The sequence below is a fragment of the Thermobia domestica genome, chromosome 6 (genome assembly GCF_964235325.1).
Source record: "Thermobia domestica chromosome 6, izTheDome1.hap1.1, whole genome shotgun sequence".
In the NCBI taxonomy this organism is placed as follows: Eukaryota; Metazoa; Arthropoda; class Insecta; order Zygentoma; family Lepismatidae; genus Thermobia; species Thermobia domestica.
Genome location: NC_137459.1, coordinates 60131979 through 60157020, shown reverse-complemented (window position 1 = coordinate 60157020; position 25042 = coordinate 60131979). Strand labels below are relative to the sequence as shown.

General features: G+C 37.4%; 1 protein-coding gene across 1 annotated transcript in view; it reads left to right on the top strand.

The window, feature by feature from the left end:
* LOC145687192 (allatostatin-A receptor-like) overlaps positions 1-20144 on the top strand; it is a 252026-nt gene extending 231882 nt beyond the window's left edge. Inside the window, exon 3 of the mRNA XM_081760657.1 lies at positions 20088-20144. Within this exon, the coding sequence (XP_081616783.1) occupies positions 20088-20144 (57 nt within the window). The remainder of the gene's footprint in view (positions 1-20087) is intronic.
* The last annotated feature ends 4898 nt before the right edge of the window (positions 20145-25042 follow it).

Sequence of the window (25042 nt, the reverse complement as noted above, 5' to 3'; positions counted from 1 at the left end):
TAAACACAGAACGACGCTTTGGAATAAATACTTCCACCCATATAAGTTCACAATCCCGTTCGAGATCCAGTCTTCTCTTGCTCTTCCACTTATTATTTACACAAATCATCACTCCACCTCCACGAGTTATGCGGTCTTTACGATAAATGGTGAAATTATTAGAAAAGCTAATTTCACTGTCGTTCACTGATTCATTCAGCCACGATTCGGTCACTGCGAAACAATCCAGTTCCCTTATCTCACCTAGGTTCAATGAGCATTCAAGTAATTTGTTTTTAATGCTACGAACATTTTGATAATATATATTGAAAGCATTAGTGTAATATGGACAGGGTGGGCCAGGGTTTACGTGAATATCACCACAAAGGAGGAGAAAACAAACGAGAATGAGGCACTGTTTTTTCGCTTTTGACTCATACCTTGTCACAAAATCACTGGTAGTTCCTCCGTCACTGTTAGCAGTACCAGAGAGAGCACATGGCGGTCCTCTTGGTATGAAGGCAGCAGCAATAAAATGAAATGATCTTCCACTACACTTCAGTCCATGTTTCATTGGCAATGCTTCATTTGGGAAAGTCACAGCACCGTTACTACATGAAGACAGTAGAGCACGCACATAAACACTACACACAACCACGAGAAAAAGATAAACAATAAGAGCACCACTTTGCATCGACTTCGAGCTTGACGCCATCTCGAAAGCGCCATATATATATTATATATATATATATATATATATATATATATATATATATAGGGCGTTTCAAAACAACATCAACAACGTTTCGGAGGTGATTCCTGACATCAAGATGAGACGAAAAGAATAGACCAACCTGGGTGCTTCCCTTCGGAGTTATAGGCTACCAAAAACATGAAAAAATTAAGCTTAAAGATCCATAGCTCAAACACTATGGGACCCACCGTAGTCGGGTCAAGACTTTATTTAGGAACTAGGATCCATGTTTCAGAATCTTACAGTACTTCGGCAACATTTTTTTTTTTTATATAGAGGTAGTTGGTGAGTATTTCAAATTATATGCTCGTTGCCAAACTGCCCCTATAAAAAATGTTGAGCGAGTACCTTAAGATTCTGAAAAATGTACTTTTGGATAGCGCACATATTATTTCCTAAGTGAAGTCTTTACCAGACCACGGTAGGGCCCGTATTTTTGGAGCTAAGGAGCTTTAAAGTTCTTTTTTTTTCATGTTTTTGGCAGCCTGTAACTCCAAAAGGAAGCATTTTTACACCCAGCTTGGTCTATACTTTCCGTCTTATCTTGGTGTCAGAAATCACCTACAAACATTGTCGGCGTTGTTTTGAAACACTCTGTATGTATATAACACCCCAAAAATGTCTTACTTGTTTACGTTTAATTTGTGTTATTTAGTTGACAATTGAATTATTTTAGTTCTGTGAATTTTTGTTCCTGTAAAAGTACACATGGATTAGTTTGTTTTCAGTCGTGCGGAGGTAGAAATGCTGCTTCCAGAAAATTTCCCCACAAGATTGAAACAGAGACTGCAGAAATTCGAGTTATTGCGAAATACTAAAAACTTAACCATACAACTAAATTTCAAAGTAATTATTATACGGTATTTGTAACATCTCTGTATTAGGAGAGAGCTACGACGAACACACTAACGTTTGGAGGAAGTTCATACACATACTGGCTGCTTCTTGAAAATAATATCTCTTTTTTTTTTTCATTTCCGATAACATAGTACAATAGCTGAATTGTCAGCGTTACGTACTAATAACTGCAATGCTATACACAGTAACAGATATGTCAATGCATGTAAAGTATTAGTTTATCTTTCAGTTTCGGATATTAAAAATAATTGAATGAAATTATTTTCATTTAAAATCCAACCCGAAACCACACTCGATACCATTTTAAAAAAATAAAAAAAGAAGAAGAAGAAACTTGACATTTCAGTTATCCTTTTAAGTACCGTTGAATCTTGTATACAACTTCTCATAAAGTACACCAACATGGGAAAGTTTTTCAACTCGTAGTGAGAAAATATGTCGCCAGAGCAGATGGCAGTATTTTTCAAGCCAGAAAGAGAACGTAAAATGTGAAGATCACCTTACTTCTTTGGTCTCTAAAGAGGTTAAGTGACAGTAATTAAGCTCACCAAGCATTTCGCAGAACATAAGAATTCTCAGAAACAGCACCAAGCACTCTTTGTGTCGGCTTCGTTGAGTGTATTGTTATTATTATTATTATTATTATTATTATTATTATTATTATTATTATTATTATTATTATTATTAAATATTCAGCCTTTTGTCAGGTCCTGTTATTAATGAGGATTTTTTTTCTTTCTTTTCCCCTATTTATTAGTTTGGGCCTTCAAACGTTTCTTCTATGTTTCTCGATTTTCAGATTCCTCTTTTAAGTCTCAATATTTTCTTCTATTTTTCAAATCTTCGATCACTTGTGTTCTTCTTCTTCCTATTCCTCGTTTTCGTTCCATCTTTCCTCCTATGGTGGTATGAAGGAGACAAATTCCTCGCAAGACGTGTCCCATACAATTGGACTTTCTATGAAGTATGGTCGCTAGAAGCGTCCTCTTCTCTCCTATCCGTTTTACTTCATATATAGCACATAACCAATTTCTTCCTTATTCTAATATTAAGACTGCTAGTTAAGAGCGGCCTTTTCTTGTTGAATGCTGCTGTGTCTATGGCAATTCTCGACCTGCTCTATTTGGTGCAGTATGCGTCTTTCGTCAAAATACTTCCCAAGTATTTGAAATAATAATAATAATAATAATAATAATAATAATAATTATTATTATTATTATTATTATTATTATTATTATTATTATTATTATTATTATTATTAGTAGTAGTAGTAGTAGTAGTAGTAGTAGTAGTAGTAGTAGTAGTAGTAGTAGTAGTAGGAGGAGGAGGAGGAGGAGGAGGAGGAGGAGGAGGAGGAATAGGCCTAGTAGTATTTTACGTGAAGATGTAGATTCTGCAGATTGGATGGCGGAACATGATACATCGATGCATGTGAGTTAGTAAAACAATTTAATTCACATCGTACTACCATTTGTTGATCGCCTATCTAAGATCCGTAAACTATGAGTTTGTGTTCTCTCGAGGAGAATTGTTGAGTTTAAGCTAGCCATCTTGAAAATAAGTTGGAGTACTAAATTGTCTAATCACTCCGAAGTGTTCTTTCGCACCCCTGCTTAGGTTCCTTCCAGTAGAGCTTACTGGTCCAATACTTAATCATGTGTTTTAAAGATATTTGAGAGCTATTTTCGTCATTTCAGCTCTCTGATGATTTTAAATATTGTAATCCGGTTGCTGACACCGGTTACTGACAAAGATTTTCGTTGTGGTCTTTCTCTTTTTTATTTAAGATAAATGAAATAATAAGAGGGAAAGTGCCCTATGATACATTTTTAGTCTATTGTAGGAGGTTATATATTGATAACTTACAAGGTGGTATTTCCTTCAATATGCACATCATATTATTATTATTATTAAGATTATTGTGAACTAAGTCAAATGGAATGAAATGAAATATTTAAGCTTTACGTCCACGGTTATGCCGGGTAGGCTAAAGGAGACGGTGATGATGAGTAATGAATGAAATGGTGAAATACAAAGAATGCGAGGAAACGAGAGAACCTTGAGAAAAACCACGCACATGATGTTTGTCCACCACAATGCTCACTTGGCGCGAACTGGGAACGAACCAAGGACCCCACGCACCAGACGTGAACGTTCTATCACTGAGCCACTGCGGCTCCGTGAACTAACTCAAGGCACGAATAATACGCTAACTGAGAGAATCACAAGTACATCTATTAAAATGCTTTGAGCGCTTTTTCTATAAATATTCTTTGGTATTAAAATGTTTTATTAAGAATGCAATAAAGTTAAAAAGAGAGTAACAGCACATCATTTGTTATGTAACATAACCGCAGTTATGTTTTCTCTTTTATTTTCCTTAACATAATATCATTATACTATAATCAAGATGCTTGTTAGTTAATGCTTGCGGGAAACATGTTTTTACCTCCTTACCTTTGCAACACAATATCAACATCTTGAAAAGGGTAAATATTTTACTTAAATAATAGTCATGAGAAGTTATTAGAGTAAAATAAAATCATTAGGGTTTATACGACTACTTGAATCGGAGAGAATGAAAAATATGTTTTTCATATAATTGTTTTCTTCATAATTAAAAAAATATATATATTGTTTAATAATATTTAATGCTATTATTGTTTTTGGAATAACTATACTAATTGGGAGCAGTTTGAGCTCTAAGCCGATTGCGTTAGCTGCTCCTAATTGGAACCCGCGCTAGGGTGCACTTATTCGCTGCTTGTCAAGTGCATAGAACAACATGTTGCAACATATAAAGGTAACCAAGAAAGTTCTCTTGATTTTTATGGACGTCTGTGTTCCATTTGCCCTCACACCGTGTGTTGAATGCGAATGGAGAAAAGGTGAAGGTCAATTGTTGGTGTGGGTATATCCAAGATACTACCTGGTTGTGGCAGTTCAGTTACACCGTGAACTTGCGTAAGAACAGAGTGAACATGGGGCCTCCAGAGAGCGTCATAAGGGCATGTATGCTGTATGTGTTCAAACTGGGGTCGAACGCCGCTCCAGCGGAGCGAAAGGTATGCCAGGTCTTTGGTGAGGGTGTTGTAACTACGCGAACAGTACAGCAATGGTTTAACGAGTTTAAGGACGCCGACGAAACACTCGAAGACCTACCACGTTCCGGAAGACCGACACACATACAAAATGAAGAGCTTCAGGCAGCAATTGAGGCAAACAGTGGCCAGACATGTGAGGAACTGGGATCACAATTCAGTGTAAGTGAAGAAACCGTTCATCAGCACCTCCATCAACTTAGGAAGCACTACAAGTTGGGTCGATGCGTCCCACATGATTTGACTCCGGGCTAGAAGGCAACGCGAGCAGACACCTGTGTTTCTTTGCTGCCTCGTCTGAGGAAGGAGACATTCCTGGACAGGGTTTTGGCATGCGATGAGAAGTGGGTCCTGTACAAAGCTTCATGGCACCGTTATCATTGGTTAACATCCCATGAACTGGTTCCAAAGCAACCAAAACCAGCACTGCACCAGAAGTAGGTCCTCTTGTGTGTTTGGTAGATTGCTCGCGGCATCATGCATCGGTCAGAGAATCAGTGCTAGTGTGTACTTTAAGCAGTTGAGCCGTGTTCAAGAAAAATTCAAAACTCTGGAGCCAGCACTTCTGAATCGCAAATGGGTCCTTGTGTTACAAGATAACGCTAAGCCCCACGTGGCTAGAATGATCCGGGACAACATTCTACGCCTTGGTTGGGAAACATTATTCCATCCGTCAAACTCCCCGATATTGCACCGTCCTATTTTCGCCTGTTCCATTCCTTGGACTATCACCTTAGAGGACACCAGTTCAAATTCCTAGGAGAGGTTCAAAATGCAGTAGCTTCACGGCCCACCAAGTTCTACCGCAATGGAATCCATGGCCTTCCAGAACGTTGGCAGGTCGTCGATGCTGATGGGGACTATGTTTGATCTTTCAGGTACGTCTTAGGTGACATATCGATTTTCGAAGGGGGTAGGTGGAAACGCGACAGAACTTTCATGGTTATCTTTATATTTCGTTGCAGCACCACGAAAATATGCTGTGTACAGAACTCACAGCTTCCTAAAAGAAGCAAAAGACGTGCTTTTTAATCATTTACATTATTAACAAGTCTCATTTTATGTTTCCTTATTACATTGAAACCAGAGCCCTGCAAACCCAGGCCCGAAGACGGCCCGGCCCGACCCGAATGGATCTGAATTCTGTGCCCGGCTCGACCCGGCCCGGCCCGAATCTCGAGCCGGGCTCTAACCGGGTCGGGCACATTTCAGGCCGAGCCGGGCCGAAACGGGCCGGGCACAAATCGGGCCGAGCACAAATCGGGCCGAAACGGGCCGAGCCGGGCCGGCCCGACTCGGCCCGAACACTGTGAAAGACGGATCGGAAACTAATGTTGGCAGCCTGTGTTAATCGTAATGTGTTTGGCATGGGCGGCGATTAGGGGGGGCAAAGGGGGGCAGTTGCCCCTGCACTTTTTTTAAGTAACCAATTAATGTATATAGTTTCATTTGGAAATGTAACGATTTTTTATGTGTTACTGATTAATAGGAAAAAATGCTGCCATATAATATTTGCTGTTGCGGGAATACGTATTGGTTGTCTTCCCGTGGAGTAAAGAAAGCTACAGTAATTGCGTTTTAATCGTCCCAGAAAATAACCCCAAAAAATAACCTATTGGAGCACAATTTCAGCATACTTTCATTTCTTCTTACAAGGGCTCGATATGTTAGTGAGCCGCTTTGAAGCTAATCGAAAGAACATTATGCAAAAAAGTAGGACCTATTTCACAAGTTATTCTTTAATTGCACAAAAATTGACAGTTCCTAAAATGTCTTTTCTTCTTTCTAAAGTAAGGAATATCGATTAAAAAGAGCGTGATAAGAAACAACTTCTACCTTTTCCATTGTTTTGTAGTGTAATATACGAGTGAAGTGTTGTGTTTAAGGATGTACGAGTGTATATACAATAAAATTTAGTAAATTGAACATAATTCTAGGTTTTAAGTTTATTTTGTATAACTGAAGTGTGGATTGTAAGTATTGTTGTGTTTTGATGTGTTCCAAGAAAGTGAAATCTGCACCTAATGGCAACGAACATATTTCAAGAAGTTGCAAAAGCAAATATTTCTTTAAATGTCGTAGCATATGCTTGTAGTATTTACTGTCTTTCATTTTCTAAGAGTAATAACATACATTTAATAGCATGTGTGGAATTAAATATTAAGTTTTTCATTAATCCTCAGTTTCAATATAACTTTTGCAAAACAAACATCATTATTCATTACTATGATTAATATTATCCTTTCTATTTATTTGTTTTGCAAATTTATTAAATAATCTGATCACACAATTTTCCAGACAGAATTTTAAGATGTTCATGAGCAAGGAATCAAATCTCTTCTTACACTTTCGTTGTTTAAGAGTACAAAGGGCTAGTATCTACTTGCGTTGTTCTTCTCAATTTACTTAATACACTATTATATACGATATACGGTATTTTAACTGAAAATGTAGTATCCTATTAGTTATACAACCTTTCGTCAAACAACATGTTAGAAACAACCAGGAAAACTAACATTTATATGCAAATATTCAGATCATGTCTTGCCCCCTCACTTTTAACGTCCAACCGCCGCCACTGGTGTTTGGGAAATTAACTCTTTATTCAAGACTGTAAAGTACTGTACTTCTACTACTCTTATTACTACTACTACTGCTACTGCTATTATTATTATTATTATTATTATTATTATTATTATTATTATTATTATTATTATTATTATTATTACTTCTACTACTACAACTGTTACGAGCGTCAGAGTGACATGTCTGGTGGTACATACTTTACAATCTAAGTACAGAAAAAATCGAAGAAATACTAGTTATTATGGCCAGTCTGCGTAGTCTGGCCAGTAGACCTCTGGTGCTAGAGGTCATCGGATCGATCCCTCCTCGTGTTATGTGAGCTTTGTTGTGGACAAACATAGTGAGCGTGGGAGTTTTTGGATTAGACCGTTTTCGTCCACTGTCTTCATTCCACCAATTCATCCATCATCATTCATACGTCTTGAGCCGTAATTGCCTAAAGAACATATGAGAAAGTCAAGTCCTTGACCTACTAATTAGAATTTGTTCCGCTACATTAGACCACGAGGCCGAAACCATGAACTGGCGTGTTCATAAGTTTAGCGCAATTTGTAGTAATGTTCAATTAGCACGGCAGATTCCAAATCATATTACATGTTCCTGTATTCTTTATAATTCGATGCTACAATAATAATAACAAAAAAATATGATCAAATAAATCACCCAGACCCCAGGATCGATGAAGTGTTCCTGGAACGGTGCGTAACAAGTAAATAACAGAGCTATATGACGGAATGCGAGGCAGTAAATCAAAACAAAATCCACACATATCATTGTTGATCAAAAAATACCTCAAAAGTCCCCTGAATGAAAAATGTATAGATATCATCTATCAAAAATGCCTCTTAACATCACATATAATAGAAGGGATAGTTGATATTAAGAAAATGAAAATATAAGGTTTCCTAAGAACCAATAGTGCAAAATGAACATCGCTTTACTGTATGTCCTTGTACGCATCGAATAGCACGGAAACAGATTCAACAGTTTCAGGCTTTAGAGCATTTCTCCGTTCCTGAGTACTAAAATCTCTTTCAGTAGACGCACTAGAAGCAGAGATGACGAGATACTGACGCGTTAATTTACACAATTTTGGTAATGTTTGTTCTTGTTGCTTCCACCACTGCAGTATATCTAGTTCTCTTACACATGATGACATGTTGAGGTAGATGTCTACTTCATCATCAAATTCACCAGAGACTGAATGTCTATCTTCCCAATCCATTAGTTTATTCTTCTTGGTAGGTGGTTCCAAGTTATGCCAACTAGCCTAAAGAAGACGATGGTGAGAAATAAATGAAATAGTGGAGTAAATAAAGTGGAAAGAAACAGGAGAACGCCGCGAACCCCCTACATGGTGTTTGTCCACCACAAAGTTCACTTGGCGAGAGCTCGGATCAAACCAGGGACCCCATACACCAGAGGTGAACGCTCAACCGCTGAGCCACCGTTCCAGGAACACCTAATCGACCCTGGCGATTTGGTGATTTATTTGATCATTATATTTTGTTATATTTGTAGCATCATACTATAAACAATACATGAACATGTAACACCATTCGATATTTGCCTTGCTAATTGAACATTACTACAAATTGCAATGATCTTATGAGCACGCCAGTTTATGGTTTTGCCCTCCGTGGTCCAATGGTAGCGTACCAAATTCTACTTACTAGGTCAAGTACTTGACTTTACCATACGTTCTTTAGGTAAGTCCGGCTCAGGCTGAATGGATGATGATGGGATGAATTGGTGGAAAGAAAACAGTGGGAGGAAGCGGGACCACCCCAGAAACTCACACGCACACGATGTTTGTCCACCACAAAGCTCACATAGCATGAGCAGGGATTGATCCGACGACCTCTAGCACCAGATGTGAGTGTTTTTTTTCTACTGAGCCACAGTTCTCCCTCGTAGATCAAGCATCGGTTCACATTCTGCGCAGACTGGCCATAATAACTAGCATTTCTCCATTTTATTCTGTACTTAGAAGGCAAATTCGGTACCACCAGACATGTCAACTCTGACGCGAAGTCGTAGCACTTGTAGTAGTATTAGCAGTAGTCGTAGTAGTAATAGTAGAAGTAGAAGTAGTAATAGTAATAGTATTACTAGTTCATCACAGTCTTGAATAAAGAGTCAGTTTCCCAAACACATTATGATTAACATAGGCTGACAGTAAGACCGTACAAACACGGCAAAAATAGAGGTAGTGGAGGACATTAAAAAAACAAATAGGCTGACAACATTAGTTTCCGAACCGTCTTTCAGACTATCGGGCCGAGCCGGGCCGGCCCGGCTCGGCCCGAATGCGCCCGGCCCGGTTCGGCCCGATTCGGCCCGAAATGTGCCCGGCCCGGTTAGGGCCCGGTCCAGTTTAATATTACTTGAAACGGGTCGGGCCGGGCCGGGCCGGGCACCGGGCCGAATCGGGCGCGCCCAGCCCGTGCAGGGCTCTGATTGAAACCCATTAAGAATATATTTTAGGAAGATACAACACAAATTTCCGTTCATATTTTAGATAAATCATTTTCGACCAAAATGCCACATAGTGGTTTCTCGAGGCGCAGCAATGATGTATATCACCACATTTCTTTCTAATAAAACTATTGTAATAAAACAGCACAACCCCACTCTGTGTTGTGTTTTCAGGATAGTGGATACAAATAGTTTTTCCATTGAACCCTATGTTCTAAACTAAACTAATTCTTAAGCTAATAAGAACTATTAGTAGTATAAATTTATTACTAAAACTGTAGATAAAAACAATTATAACCTGTCAAGGCTACAGCATACGATATCAATAGTTTTCACTTATGCAGCAATCGAATTCACTTTCCATATCTTTCCTCACATCAACGTCACTATCGTTACTGACGAACACAAATAGCTAAAAGAGGGCGCTAACGTAACCCAAATGTGCAAGGCAATACTAACGTGCATCCGTAGTCAGACTTTCGTTTGTTTCCATCTCATGGTGTGACTTTTTGTCCAGTGTAAACAGATTTGATTATTTCTTATAGAGTTCAGTGATATTACTACTAGCTGACTAAATTTCGCCCCGGACATATAGGTGGTTTAAAATTAGGTTACCAAGATATAAACCATGTATCTAAAATGTAATATCAGCAAAAGGTTGCTGTAAAGAGCAATACAAAATTTCCATAAAGGATCAGATACAAAATGATCGAGTGTTATTATTTGCGATTGCAATAACAAAGGTTAATTACTTTTCTCAAGCATGTCTTGCATTACGGTAAGCTTTTCATAAGAAACGATAGGTAGGTGTTATTTTTTTCTTTATTCAGTCATATTAACAAACAGAACAAGGACTATTTTAACCTTTAGTTGACAAGATAACTTTTGGAAGCCACTTAGCACGGAGAAAGATCCGTTATCCGGACAGCGGTATACTGTACAAATATACGGAATCCATAAGTTTACTATGGAAATCTTTATGGAGCATATGTCATACATTTGCTGCGTACGTACTGTCTTTTGTCCCGCTTAAAAGTTACATCATGCCCCTGCAGAATGTCTGATATCTAACAGTCTTCCGTATATTACATAAGTATACGTATGTCACCTATATGTTATGTACGTCCATCTGTGTGTGAGATCCCTTGTTTCATACGGAAAGTACGTATATAAATGAAAATGTAATCTTTAAGTTTTACGTCCCACGATTATACTCGCTAGACCAAAGGAGACGGTGATGAGAAACGAATGAATTAGTGGAATGAAGAAAGTGGGAGGAAACGGGGGAACCCCGAGTAAACCCATACACACGGTGTTTGTCCACCACAAAGTTCACTTAGCGCGAGCTGGGATGAAATCAAGGACCTCATGCACCAGAGGTGAAGCTCTACTCTGAGCCATCGCGGCCCCAGAGCTCCAGCATGAACAGAAGGAAAATCGCGTTAGAACTTCAATGAACCAATTACAGTTCATTCATTACCAATACACAGGGTGTCCATAAAGTCCTTTGTCACCCCTAAAACTCGGAAACGGTGAAATATATGTCAAAACGAGAAAACACGTATTGCATCATTTCAAAAGTACCACGTATTGAGGAAAACAAAGTTGCCCCAGGGTCCCTCGGAGGGTCCCAGACGGGGTCCAACTCAAAACTTTCAAATGGAAGGGGGGTCAAGTAGTATACTGTTTGAAAGCTGTTTTCAAAAGAAAGACGATGGAATAAGTTTCGATGCTCTATAGTAAACCTGTACAAAATGGCGGCAGGTCAAAAAAAGTTAATACAGTTTGCATTGAAGTCTTTGGCCACCCCTAGAAATCTGAAGTAGCTCAACATATGTCAAAACTGAAGAACACATATGTCATCATTTCAAAAGTACCACGTATAGAGGGAAACAAAGTTGCCCCAGAGTCCCTCAGAGAGATTTTGACCTGCCGCCATTTTGTACAGGTTTACTATAGAACATCGAAATTTATTCCATCGTCTTTCTTTTGAAAATAGCTTTCAAACGATATACTACTTGACCCCCTTGTCATTTAAAAATTTTGAGTTGGACCCCGTCTGGGACTCTCCGTGGGACCCTGGGGCAACTTAGTCTAAACCTGTACGTGATATTTTGAAATGTTGGCATACGTGTTTTTCAGTTTTGATATCTGTTAAGCCATCTCAGATTTCTAGGGGTGGCCAAAGACTTCTGAATGCAAACTGTAATTAGATTGTGCCCTGCTCTCATTTTGTACAGGTTTAATATATAGCATCAAAACTTATTCCATTGTCTTTCCTTTGAAAACAGCTTTCAAACGATATACTACTTGATTCCCTTGCTATTTAAAAGTTTTGAGTTAGACCCCGTCCGGTTACTCTCCGAGGGACCCTGGGGCAACTTTGTTTCCTTCTATACGTGGTACTTTTGAAATGATGGCATACGCGTTTTTCAGTTTTGATATCTGTTGAGCCATTTCAGATTTCTAGGGGTGGCCAAAGTCTTTTCAATGCAAACTGTATTAAGATTTTGACCTGCCGCCATTTTGTACAGGTTTACTATAGAACATCGAAACTTATTCCATCGTCTTTCTTTTGAAAATAGCTTTCAACCGATAAACTATTTGACCCCCCTTGCCGTTTAAAAATTTTGAGTTGGACCTCGTCTGGGACCCTCTGAGGGACACTGGTGAAACTTTGTTTCCCTCAATACGTGGTACTTTTGAAATGATGTAATAAGCGTTTTCTCGTGCGTGAAATAAGTGTGACATACATTTTACCGTTTCCGAGTTTTAGGGGTGTCAAATGACTTTATAGACAGCCTGTATATATATATATAGATGGTGATCAGAAAAATGGAAACACGTGAACGAAATTTCAACTTACCAGATTAATATGGTGTCGGCCCACCTTTCGCCTTCAGAACAGCCTTGATGCGAAGTGGGATGGAGGCATAGAGGTCTTGAATGGTAGCAAGTGGAATTTTACACAATTTCTCGTGCAGGGCATCGGCCAGTTCTGTGAGAGAGGATGGAGGTGGAAATCGTCGCCGGAGTCGTGTTTCCAAGACGGACTACAGATGTTCAATTATGTTGAGATCTGGGGACTGGACGGGCCAAAGGAGGTGTTGAACTTCATACCGATGTTCCTCAAACCACGCTGCAACAACGCCAGCTGTGTGAATTGGTGCATTATCATCCTGGAAGATGGCGTCTTTGTCCGGGAACAACATCCTGACCATAGGATGTAAGTGGTCTCCTAAAATTGCGACATAATCGTTGGCAGTGATTCGTCCGCTAAGTGTGACCACAGAACCCAATGAAAACCATGATATGGCGGCCCACAGCATCACCGAGCCGCCGCCATGTTTCACAGTTGGACGGAAACACTGCAGATCATAAGCTTCTTTGGGCGTTCTCCACACATAAACACGGCCCGTGGTTGGGAATAGGGTGAAGGATGACTCATCCGACCATATCACACGTTTTTCAAGCCCTCAACGGTCCAAGTTGCGTGGTCGCGGCACCATTTGCGGCGTGCGAAAGCGTTATGGTCCCTGATGAGCGGTTTGGCCCGTGCAACACGACCCCGTAAGTTCATGTCATGTAATTCGCGGCAGACTGTGATTGTCGAAACAGGGTGGGGGAGGTGCTGATTGAGTTCCTCCGTCACTTGCTCCGCAGTGGCACGATGATTCTGCGTGACAATGCGCTTTAATACCCGGCGTGACCTGTCACTCATGATTTTCTTCCGCACACTGTTCCGCTTCCCCGATGTGGTTTTCCCGTGTGTTGTGTAGGCCGTCATTACCTTCGACACTGTCCCACGCGACACACCTAACACAATAGCCACTGCCGTGACACTCACTCCACATATCTGCGCACTAACAATTTGCCCTCTTTGAAAATCTGAGAGGTCTCCCATTTTACACTACCTCCGTCTGCTGCAGCCACTGGACACTGCTGTTCCACTGCGCCTGACGTAGTACGGAGACCTACCTAACACACCAGAACCAGCGGTCCGGCGCCGCGGGCGCCACGACACCACTGCCAACCCATACATCTGACGTGTTGCCAACTACAGATGTTTCCATTTTTCTGATCACCATCTGTATATATATATATATATATATATATGTGTGTGTGTGTGTGTGTGTGTGTCATTGTGTGTGCACTTACGTATGTATATGTACTGTACCTATCAAATCTATTATTTAGAAAGAAACATGTAAAAAATAATTATGAAACTGTATGTAGAATTATGTATCCTTTGCAACTGCTGAGGAAGAAAATGTCGAAAACAGACAGAGTGAGAGAGTGACAAAGAAATAAAAAATATTAATTGCAGAAACAGGAGTAAAAGTGACTGCTCTAAGTACCTAAGCAAGGCGCAATGGCAGGTGAATATGGAGTAAGCCTATATTAAAAAAAAAAATACACGAAGCTTACCACAGTTTGCGAGGTAAATTCATGCCTTATTAAAGGTAAAAACAAACTTCCACTGATCATCCGAGAGATGACGTTCATACAGCCTCCTGCAGTTCCTTTTTCGGTGATCCACCTGATACGTTCTCACAGTATGCACACTGCTCTTGAAAACGATCGTAAGGTGTAAACACCTGTGAATGGCTCGGTTTACTGTAGCCTGCAATGTGTGCATTTTCCAGCCATGCAGGCTGTGTGGGGAAATTATCGAAGGTCGCGATATACCGAACTACATACAATAGCGGTGGGGTTCTTCCAGGGGAGGATAATTACTAGCTGCTCGCGTTGAAATAGTGTGCTCAGGGCTCTGTCCCGAATATTTCCGTTCAATACGGTTCACAGTGGCACAACATACACAAATATTACACATTTGACACATTTGTGCGAAGTGCAACGGCGTGAAGTTAGCATCGGAAAGGGCCTCAATGAGCCCTTCCCAGAATATGTTCAGTTTTGAGCCTCAGCAGACTACACTCCACCATACTACTCTACTGTGTGACTAGAAAGATACTGTTGTTTGTTATTTGTCCTTATGCAATCTCACGGTGATTGCTTGCGCATGCGCGATACAGTTGCACATTCACTTCGGCTTAATATAAATGAATCAATCTTTGTATATAGGCATCATATATCCAGTCATACGATCATTGTGTGTTAGATAATCATTGTTCAATCATTTTCTCAACGTACAACGTTGTCAAATATAACCCAGGAGATCGTACTCAGAACTACGCCAGAATTTAATGTAATTTAATATTTTTCTCAGCGTTATATCCAAATGGTAATATTGTACAGTTAATGAGTAGCTATTGGTCAGACTCCATTAACGTTCTTGCGTATTATAAATCATGGTGATGGATCAAACTATAGTCACGTCGATGTAAAAATGCTCTAATCATGTTGTACTGTAACAACGGGTTCAGGTTCATCTTTTAATAGAATAAATATTTAATGAGAACGGTTCTCAAGAAATAAAAAAAAAAAATAGTGTACATTTTCAGAAAACTCAAAAAAAAGTGCTTCTAAACGCTTAACACAAAACACGTTTAGTTCTTTACACCGTGTTATTTTGTGATAATCTCTTTAGGGCGAGAAAGCACTTGCTTACCGGAAAACCTAGAAGCGTTATGAAATGAAAGGGGGGACATGATGACGACGGTTTCAGCGCAGCCGCTTATAACAGTGAACGGTCTCTTCCCACACGGTTGTTATTATTCCCACCAAATGTCTCGACCAAAGCCACAAATAACGAAAGTCGCGTTCTTCTTTTCCTTTTACTCCAAATCATATTATAGGATTATGACAATTGCTTTTGTTTGACGAGTTAGTAGAGTATGTTTACTGCCATGTAGATAAACACAACGCGATTCTACTGTATATATATGATAATTTTCAAACTGAACACTATGTGAACTTTCCCCCTAGAGGCTTTTTCTCCCAAGCTATGAGTTAGGAACAAAAACGGCAAAACATGAATCAGAGCGAAAAGTCTGCAATGATTTTTTTTTTAAATTTATAAGTTTAAATTAAACAAAATGACACTCAATAATTGCAATATGTGAATTGTACGCTATCCCGCTTTAATATGTATAGACTAGTGGTGGGCACAAAAACAGGTTTTTCGGTTTCCGGTATTTAGAAAGACCGAAACCGATTTTTGAAACTTTTCTAAAACCAGTTTCGGTTTTCTCCAAAACCGGTTCGGTTTCCACCGGATCCGGTACGATTTTATTCAAAACCGGTCCCAGTTTTCTCCAAAACTGGTTTCAGTTTTTCCATAACTGGTTCTATTTCTGACCAGAATAGTACTTCATTGTTCTCCGGAATGCGATTCCGTTTCCACAGAAATAGTTTTATGTGTTTTCCAAAACAGTTTTCACCGAAACCGGTTTTGGTGAAAAACGAACCCGTTTTGTATAAAACCGAAATGTTGGTTTTTCGAGTTTCCGGTTTTTATAAGAAAACGGTTTTCCCCATCCCTAGTATAGGCTCGTATGGCAACATTGTTTTGTTTACACAACAAACTAATACTCACAGAAGTGATGGCGTAAGTATGAAGTACAACTGATAACATTAGAGCTGTCAGATTTCTGAGATCTAGAAACAGAACACTTTGTCCCTTCTTCACTAAAATATTTCTGACTTGTCTGTTATTTAAGTGCATTTGAGCTGTCTGAACCAGAGTGCACTACCTCCATTTTCATGTTGTGGAGAATTAGCCTTTACTGAAAACAGTAAAAACTTGACACGAACTACTGCCATTGTTAAATGGGTTTAATGACCGTTGATTCAGGTTCTACACTTAGTTTGTTGTGACACAAGGTTATGTGCAGAGTACCCGGAATTCCAATGATTTCATGCTTAAACTGCGAAATCAGCGGATCGATTTTCTCTCTGTGTGTTTTGCCCTAACATAATGTAAAGAAACAACATCCATTGCGGTTGATTAACTGATGGTCAATAACCTAGCTTTGGCTAATTTCATCATTCGTCTTATGTGAATAAGAAAGACAAAACATGCAGAGGATAGCAAATCAAAGTTTCAAACGGAGATTATGCCAAGAATTATCAAAATACGAAGCTTGAAAACATCAACTTCTTCAGTCATACAAAAAAAAAAGAGTAGTTTTATCACTTCCTATTATTTCTTAACTAAATATATTTTCCAGTGTTAACATAATTTATAAGTACTTGAAGAAGCTGGTTATCTGATAACACAATATGACAAATCCAAGGTAAAACATGAGAGAAATTTTTTTTCAAACCCAGCCAGGGACCAAGAGGAAGGGATAAAAAGGCATACAGAGCTAGTTGTATATGGTCTAGCTGGAAGGCAAATACATAAAGCCACAGTCAATGTGTCACTATCTTGCAGTGTAGTATGAAATTCTTATCCTTGGACACGTGCAACGTTGTCAAACGTATTTTGAGATGGAAAATATCTATTTCTTCGTGTGTACAATTTTGAAAATGATTTCCTTAATGTTACTACTTCACACACTTCTTCATTTCATTAAATAGACTATTATGTAAACTAGAGTAGTTATTTATTTTTCAACAATTTCATACTAATTAAGACAGGATTTAGTGATGTAAATATTTAGGATTATTATTTCTTTTATTTTCCGTTATACTTATGAAATATAAGAGAATTTGCAAAAAAAAAAAAGTAAAAGTTTGAGAATTTTCCCCGCTAAAACTATATACAGAATATTATAGAAGAATGGTAGATAAAATATGAGGGACTGAATTAAAACCACAATAAAACTTCAGTCATTCACCAGGTTCAAACCGAAGAATTTCCGGTTAGCAAAACAAGAACACTACGCATCAATCTACGCACGATCTACCTCATAACTCATGGTAATTCAATTCTGTATAACTGAGATTTCTCTCATTGTCCAACACAAAAAATGAGACGATATCTGAAGTGAAACCCTAGCCATCTTTGTTGGAAACTTAAACTATGATAGATTAAAACAAAAAAACATCATAAAATATAGGCACAAGACAAATATTAACAAATAGATTAGTAAGTATCGTGATTAATTCTTCTCGTATTAAAAACAAATCCAAGTTCCAAACAGAAAAAAAATACATGATCATTGAGAGCTTCAATTTGTTTTGCGCTTGTATGAACCTGTGCTATTTTAGTATTGTTGAAAGCGAGAAAAATGTTTAAAAAAAAAACTTGGTCAACTTGATAAATATTCCATTGGTCAATTCTGCTGCTGTGCGGTTGTTAAGCAAAAGCGTGTTCGTGGTAAATTTTTCAGATACATTGAATAGACCGGTTGGCTGTGTGTTTATTCTGACGAATGTCAACTGTGAATGTCAACGCGTAGAATCAAGTTAGGATGTAGCAAACACTCGAAATGTCAAACATACGTGGATAAAAATAAAAATGCAGAAACATGAAATTTTTAGCGATCTGCATCAATTACAATCGATGTTACTTTGTCTCTCTAGTGATTCAAATTCAACAGTCTGAATATTTTCAATATTTCGTAAGACGCATTTCAGGTTTGATTAAGTAAAATATTGTCATGTACTGAAAATTTCTTATGTTCAATGAGTTTTAAATAAGCTGTCATGTAAATTAATTAAGTAACTGGAATACAAAATGTTGTGCGCCTACGCTTAATATTTATTGAGGATACAAAATATTAGCCCTGAAACCAAGTCAAAAGTTTGGATGCCATTTTGATGTCAATTATACAAGTAGTATATGTCTCACTGTTAGAATAACTTACGTCATTTTAGAAGTGAAACAACAATATATATATATATATATATATATATATATATATATATATATATATATATATATATATATATATATATATATATACTACTTAAATAATGTACATAAAGAAACACATAATCAAGATAAGTAAACACATAAGTATCGTTTCGAAATAAAAAAATATATTTTCGTAAAAAAAATCTTGTTCCATGAAAGCCTGTACCTGAATCTACTTTTCTGCATAGTTTCAACCAATATTAAGGCACATATTGTGTCGTACAACTAGTTTTTGAACGACATCCTCATAGAAGTCTGACGCCTGGTTTGACAACCACTGCAAATCGGCCGTTATGACGTCATCGTTGTCTTTGTCCACTCAAATGTTTCTTCAAATGCAGGAACATGTGGTAGTCACTGGGCGCTAGATCGTTACTTACGGAGGGTGACCAAGTTGTTCCTAGTCAAATGATGCGATGAGATTTTGAGTTTGAGTTTCCTTGCGTGAACGGAAACTCATTGAAGCAAACGATCACCTTACTCAGAATGATCGCCTTTTGTTTTGGATTACACGACACAGTTTTTGTAGGGTCTCAAAACACATGGTAGAATTTATTGTCACCACGAGAAAAAAAATCCACAAGCAGCATCCTATTCGTGTCTTAAAACACAGTACAGATGATTTTCCTGGCTGAAATTGTTTGCTTGAACTTCAATTTATTGGATGATGTTGAATGTCGTCAATTTATAGATTCTTGCTTCGTTTCTCTTGTAATGTAAGCCACTCATGTTTCGTGTGTTGTGACAATTTTACTTAAAAATATATCACCTTCCTCACAGTATCGCTCAAGGGAATTCAACGCACTCGCTAAACGTTAGATTTAGTGCACCTTAATCAATATTTTCGGTACCTAACAGAACTTTTGACAACTTAAGCGTTGAGTCACTGTTTCATAGAAAACTCTTCTTGACACTTAAGGAAACTTAACGACAAAATCATTTAGTATCTGTTCTGTTTCACGTTCTCGTCAACTTTGTGTATTAAATCTTCAATGATGATAAAAGGTCGCCAACTTCCCCATCATGACATTGGTGCAGCCATCTTTAAAAGTTCCAACCCATTTCCGTACCATTCCATCGCTCGTAATGTTTTTTTTCAATACACTTCACTAATCTGGGGATGAATTTCAAACGCTTTCACGCCTTTAGCACAAAGAAAACGCATCACAACGTTTATTTCACAGCTGGAGGGATTTCTTAATTGTTCAAATCTCCCAAAAATCTCACATTAAAGGATAAACTAATCCTCGTATTTTTTTTTCATGAAAACTGAATTATGTCATATTGCAAGGTTATTACTGAAATATTTATTTTTGAAATATGAACAAAATTGTCTGAGTTGTTTCTGACAAAATATTCCGGAAAAGGTTCACACCTTTGAAAAAAAAAACTACACCTAATGTACTTTTTTCAGGACGAATGAGTTGGCATATTCTCAAAATATTGATGAAAGATATGTTTATGAAATATGAACAAAATCATCTGAGTGGTTCTAGAGAAAATCGCCCTAGAAAATTCAACTAAGAATAAACTATCCTTTGTAGTTTTTTTTTTTTCTTTTCAGGATGGAAAACTTGTTCCACATTGTCAGGTTATTGAAATACTTATTCAGAAAGAATGAATAAAATCGCCTGAGCCGTTTTTGTGAAAATCTTCTGGAAAGAATAAGCTACCACTTGCAGATCTTTTCATAGAGAAATGATCTACACCATAGTATAGGTTGTTAATGATATATTGATATATGAAATATAAACAAAATCGTCAAGTCATTTTTGAGTAAATCACTTTTTAAAAAAAAAAAATCATTTTTCTGTAAACTACCCTTAATTTTTGGGGTAGGAAGAAATTTCGAAAACTCCCTAAAAATTTGGTGAGGGTACTTTGAACGATACAGAGTCTGAGTGAATACATTTAAGCCGGGATGAATAGACGGACTTACCTTCAAAAATAAATTTTTCGTTACGTAGAAGCCATGAAATATGTATATTCGTTGAAATCTCAAATTAGATTTTTTTTTTACTGTCACAATATTTTCTTCTCTCCTCTCGTAACTTCAAAGTAAAAACAAAAGAAAAAAATCAAAAAGATTAAAGTAATTCAAGAAGTCAGTAATTAAGATAATGCAATAACAGCAATACCATTTGTAATTTGAAGTATTGTTTTGCAAAAAGAACATAGACCGCATACTTGTCTTGTTGTATATGCATAGGATCAATGCAAATTCAATAGAAATCAGTAGGAAGTCTGGAGTCATAGAGAGATGTTTCAATTGCATGCTTGATTAGATAAACGTGAGACCAAAATGAGCATTCTGGCAAATATTTAACATCTCATTGCTCTATAAGCAATCTGCTTTTGCAAGCACGATCATCTCTACTGTACGAGTCATTGTGGAAGTAAAGTTTAGAGAATGTATGATATGTGTATAAAAGGAAAAAAAAATAATCAAAGTGAGGAAAAAATAAATTCTTTCTCTATTTCATTACTGGTAAGCCAAGAATATTTGAAATATATATATATATATATATATATATATATATATATATATATATATATATATATATATATATTCATCATAACGTATCCTCGTCGCCAGAAGTGCCTTTACATCACCTTGACGGGTATGTGACAGCGCAGTACTCCAAGGAAGGGATGGTTGTATAAGAATTTGTGATTAATTTTGAAGAGTTTTTATTTTGACTAGGGAATTAACATAGGTGAAGGGAGTAAAGACACAGATTTGAAGCATCAGTGCACTGTTATTGAAGCATCAGTGCACGAAAAGATTCGTATTCTCAGTTTTTCTATTTATTGTTTTATATGTTAAGTTAAACACCACAATATGTATCACTGATATCGCAGATCGTATTATTTTTTAAAATCGTGTTTGTAACCTATTGTCAAAACATTCATCTCCAGACATGATGTAGAGAGAAGAGAAAGAGATACGTCATCTGTAATATATGTATATGTGATTCACTAAGTAACTGTAGAAATTAGTTAAAGGACACATAAGAGAGCGAAAAGGAGGTCTAGAAGTCTGAACTTTTTAGAGACGTCCTAGATAGGTGAAAATATAGTTAAAAATTGCAAAGGGTATCATGTAATTTACCTTTCTTTTCTTATATTCTAGTATACTTTTTATTTCACATCCAAACATCTCTATTCAGAATTATGAGATAAAGGTGAAGAGAGAAACATTTCCATTTCAAGAATTATATCAGGAAAAAAATCTTTTGACTTAGACTAGATTCGAACTCGCAACCCTTGAATCCATGGCTCAGCACTCTACTGATTTTTTTTTTTTTTTTTTTTTTTTTAAAGATCAACCGATCATACCTCAGTTTCCTGAGCAACCCGGGTTTTCCCCGTATACAAGGCCTTTTCGACCTTTACCATATTCGACAGGGACACGAACACATACATATCCAGGACAGTTAAAATTCCGACCTTGCTCTTCAGAGGGATTCGAACCCCCAGTGGATTGCGCCTCATGATCCGAAGCCGAACGCCCGAGACCACTCGGCTATTGCCACCGGCTATTGAGCTAACAACTTCTGTTGGAAAAACCTGATTTCTACAACTACCGGTTGCAGAATGGTGTGTATTAACCAAGTTTGCCGAGATAATTGCTTCATATACCTATTGCAATAATAATAATAATAATAATAATAATAATAATAATAATAATAATAATAATAATAATAATAATAATAATAATAAAGCAGAAGAAGAAGAACAGAATTTAAAAAGTCGCATATGTTAAAATTTGACGTGCAGAGTAAGTCCTAATGTGAGATTTTATTATTTATATATAATAAATGTAAGCGTGGTTTATTCGTGCGTGCTACTCAAACGGCGCAACTCACTACCTAGTCCCATAAGGGTAGGTACAGTAGCCTTGCGTCCTCCAACCGTGAAGAATATTTCGGTTTGAACCTATGCGTGTCCTAAGAGGAAGGAAGAGATTGAAAGAAAGAAAAGTGGTTTAGAAATTATGCAAACGTAGAATATCTCACGAGGTGAGGTGATATAGAGTTCAGCGTGTCTTTCAGCTACTACTCTATACAAGACGTGCATCTACGACTTAACGTGGAACCAGAACCACACGACTCCTGACGGGAATCGAAACCCGTATCACCTCTAGTTCTATTATGGGAGACACAGGAACATGTAAAAATAATCGAAAATGAACGATATTAATGTTAAATCTATAGCTTTTGAGTACATGAATTATGTATGATACCCTCTATATCGTTCACATCAAAGTTTAGCATTATCGGCATGGAGGTTTAATGGGAGGGGTGAAAATTAAAAATTCCTAATTGAAAGATATGAGTGTCTATTCAATAGCTTTCGGGGTCGCTGAAATGAATAATTACACTCCCGATACTATTAAAGCCCAAAGCTTTACTCTTTCGTTAGCAGGAAGTTTATTCATTTACTTAACTCAGGACACCTTAAAGTTAAGGATATGAAACTCGATGCATATATTTCTAATTCAAAATTATTAGATACGTATTGTAGCTTAGACTTCTAAGGAGGGGAAGGGACAATTTACGCAATGATTTCCTTCACATTCGAATAAAATACTGCCCCATGATATTGCGAAAACTCATTTCAAGTGGTGTCATTGCTAATAGTTTTTCGTATTTGTTTATATCCCTACTCATTTATAACAGTACGGTATCTCACTTTTCCTGTGACGGGAGCAACACCTAAGCGAGCATTCAGTAAAGTAAATGCCATTAAAATCTATATTCATAGCACAGTGGTGCAAATAAAGTTGAGCTCTTTGGCAATCTTTAGCATGGGAAGCGAATAAAGCCACCACATTGGAAAATAGCTAATGAATTTCTCTCCGAAAAATCTCACCCGCACATTTATTTTACAGGTGGTGGTTTATAGCTATACTTAAGTTTGTTGAAATTGCTCCAGTGGGGCGAGACACTGAAGTCATTCGTAATAAGGGGGGGAAGGGACATGTAAAAGTAGTCAAATATGAACAATATTAGTATCGAAATCATAGTTTTCGTGGTCGCAGATGAATAGTGACGCTGTTGATGTTGCTTTGGTACACCTTGTCTGAAAAAGGTTGAGCGCATTCTTTATTGCTGTTTCGAGGCAAAAATTTTCTAAGTCCAACTTCGGGTATCTTCGGGAAAAAGTAAACCAGGTTCGAACCTCGAAGCCAACCTTTGCAATCGGGAAAAATCTTGCAGATGTGTTTTTCTTCTTTTAAATATAATAAGACTTGTTACCAATTATATATAAAAAAGCAACATTGATTGAAATACTTAATGATACAATATTTCGAAACTGTATTAATGCCAGCACATGCTTGTTTGTCATTTTGCTCTCCATACTTAATGGAATATTTAGATACGTAAACGAATCTTTCCATATGTAAAAGAATGGTGAAAGTTAACACATAGAACATTATTCTCTATTGAGTACTAAAATAAAAGTCAAAGTAGAACAAAAACAGCGTTTGCAGTGGATATGAATGTAATTATTATCTTAAATACCGCTATATATCGCTAGAAGTATTGTTCGTAGAGCGTTTGTGTTAGCTCAGTGGTACGCCGTCGGATTTCAAATCGTAAGGTCGAGGGTTCGATTCCCACCTGAGTCAATGTTTTTTATGAAATTCTATTTTCCGCAATGCATGAAAGATTATATAAAATAATTACATTAAAATACGTCAGTTGTATATATATATAACATATAATCATTGCAGAACATAGTGATTATTATGTTTAAAATATAACAGGTGTTCACAGTAAGTTGGTATTCTATGATAAATGTGAATGTTAAATACAAATTAAGAAAATAATATCATCTCAATAAATAAATTATGTAGTGTATTTATTTGCAGCTATTTGTCATATAGGGGTTACTTCTGAACATTCGTATTACAGCATGTCATTGATATTGTTGAAAAATTATCCGAGGCATAAAAAGAGGGTATAAACAGAGAATCCAAAGTCGGAACGCTCGCAAGAAATTCATGAACCCCAAAGGTCACGTGAGCAGACTGGAATTGTGCTTATGAAGCATGCCACAGCAGAAGGTCTTTACATAGATTTTCAGTTCAATACCTGATATATGCTTTTGCAATGTGGAAGTGGTGATGCCTTTGATCGCTCTCTCTCACTTTCTCGCTCGCTCACTCTGTATTTATATATATGAAAGTGGATGTATGTGTGTGTTTCGACATAATTCTGATATTTCTAGAGCAATTTTAACCATATTTCTTACAATCTGGAAAAGAGTACTGTCGGGATATATATCAAAAATGCTAGAAAAGGATCGATATTAGTATCGAATCCATAGTTTCGTGGTCGCTTAGGTAAACAGTTCTACTTTCAATTCAAGTCCAATTAAGCTCCCATTAGCACCCAGAGTGGTTACGTAGCGACAAAAAAAAAATCGAAATCAACCAATATTAGAGTCGAAGCGTAAGTTTTCAGTGCCGCATTTCCCATTAGTCCAACTAGGTCCGTGCCTAGAGAGCAA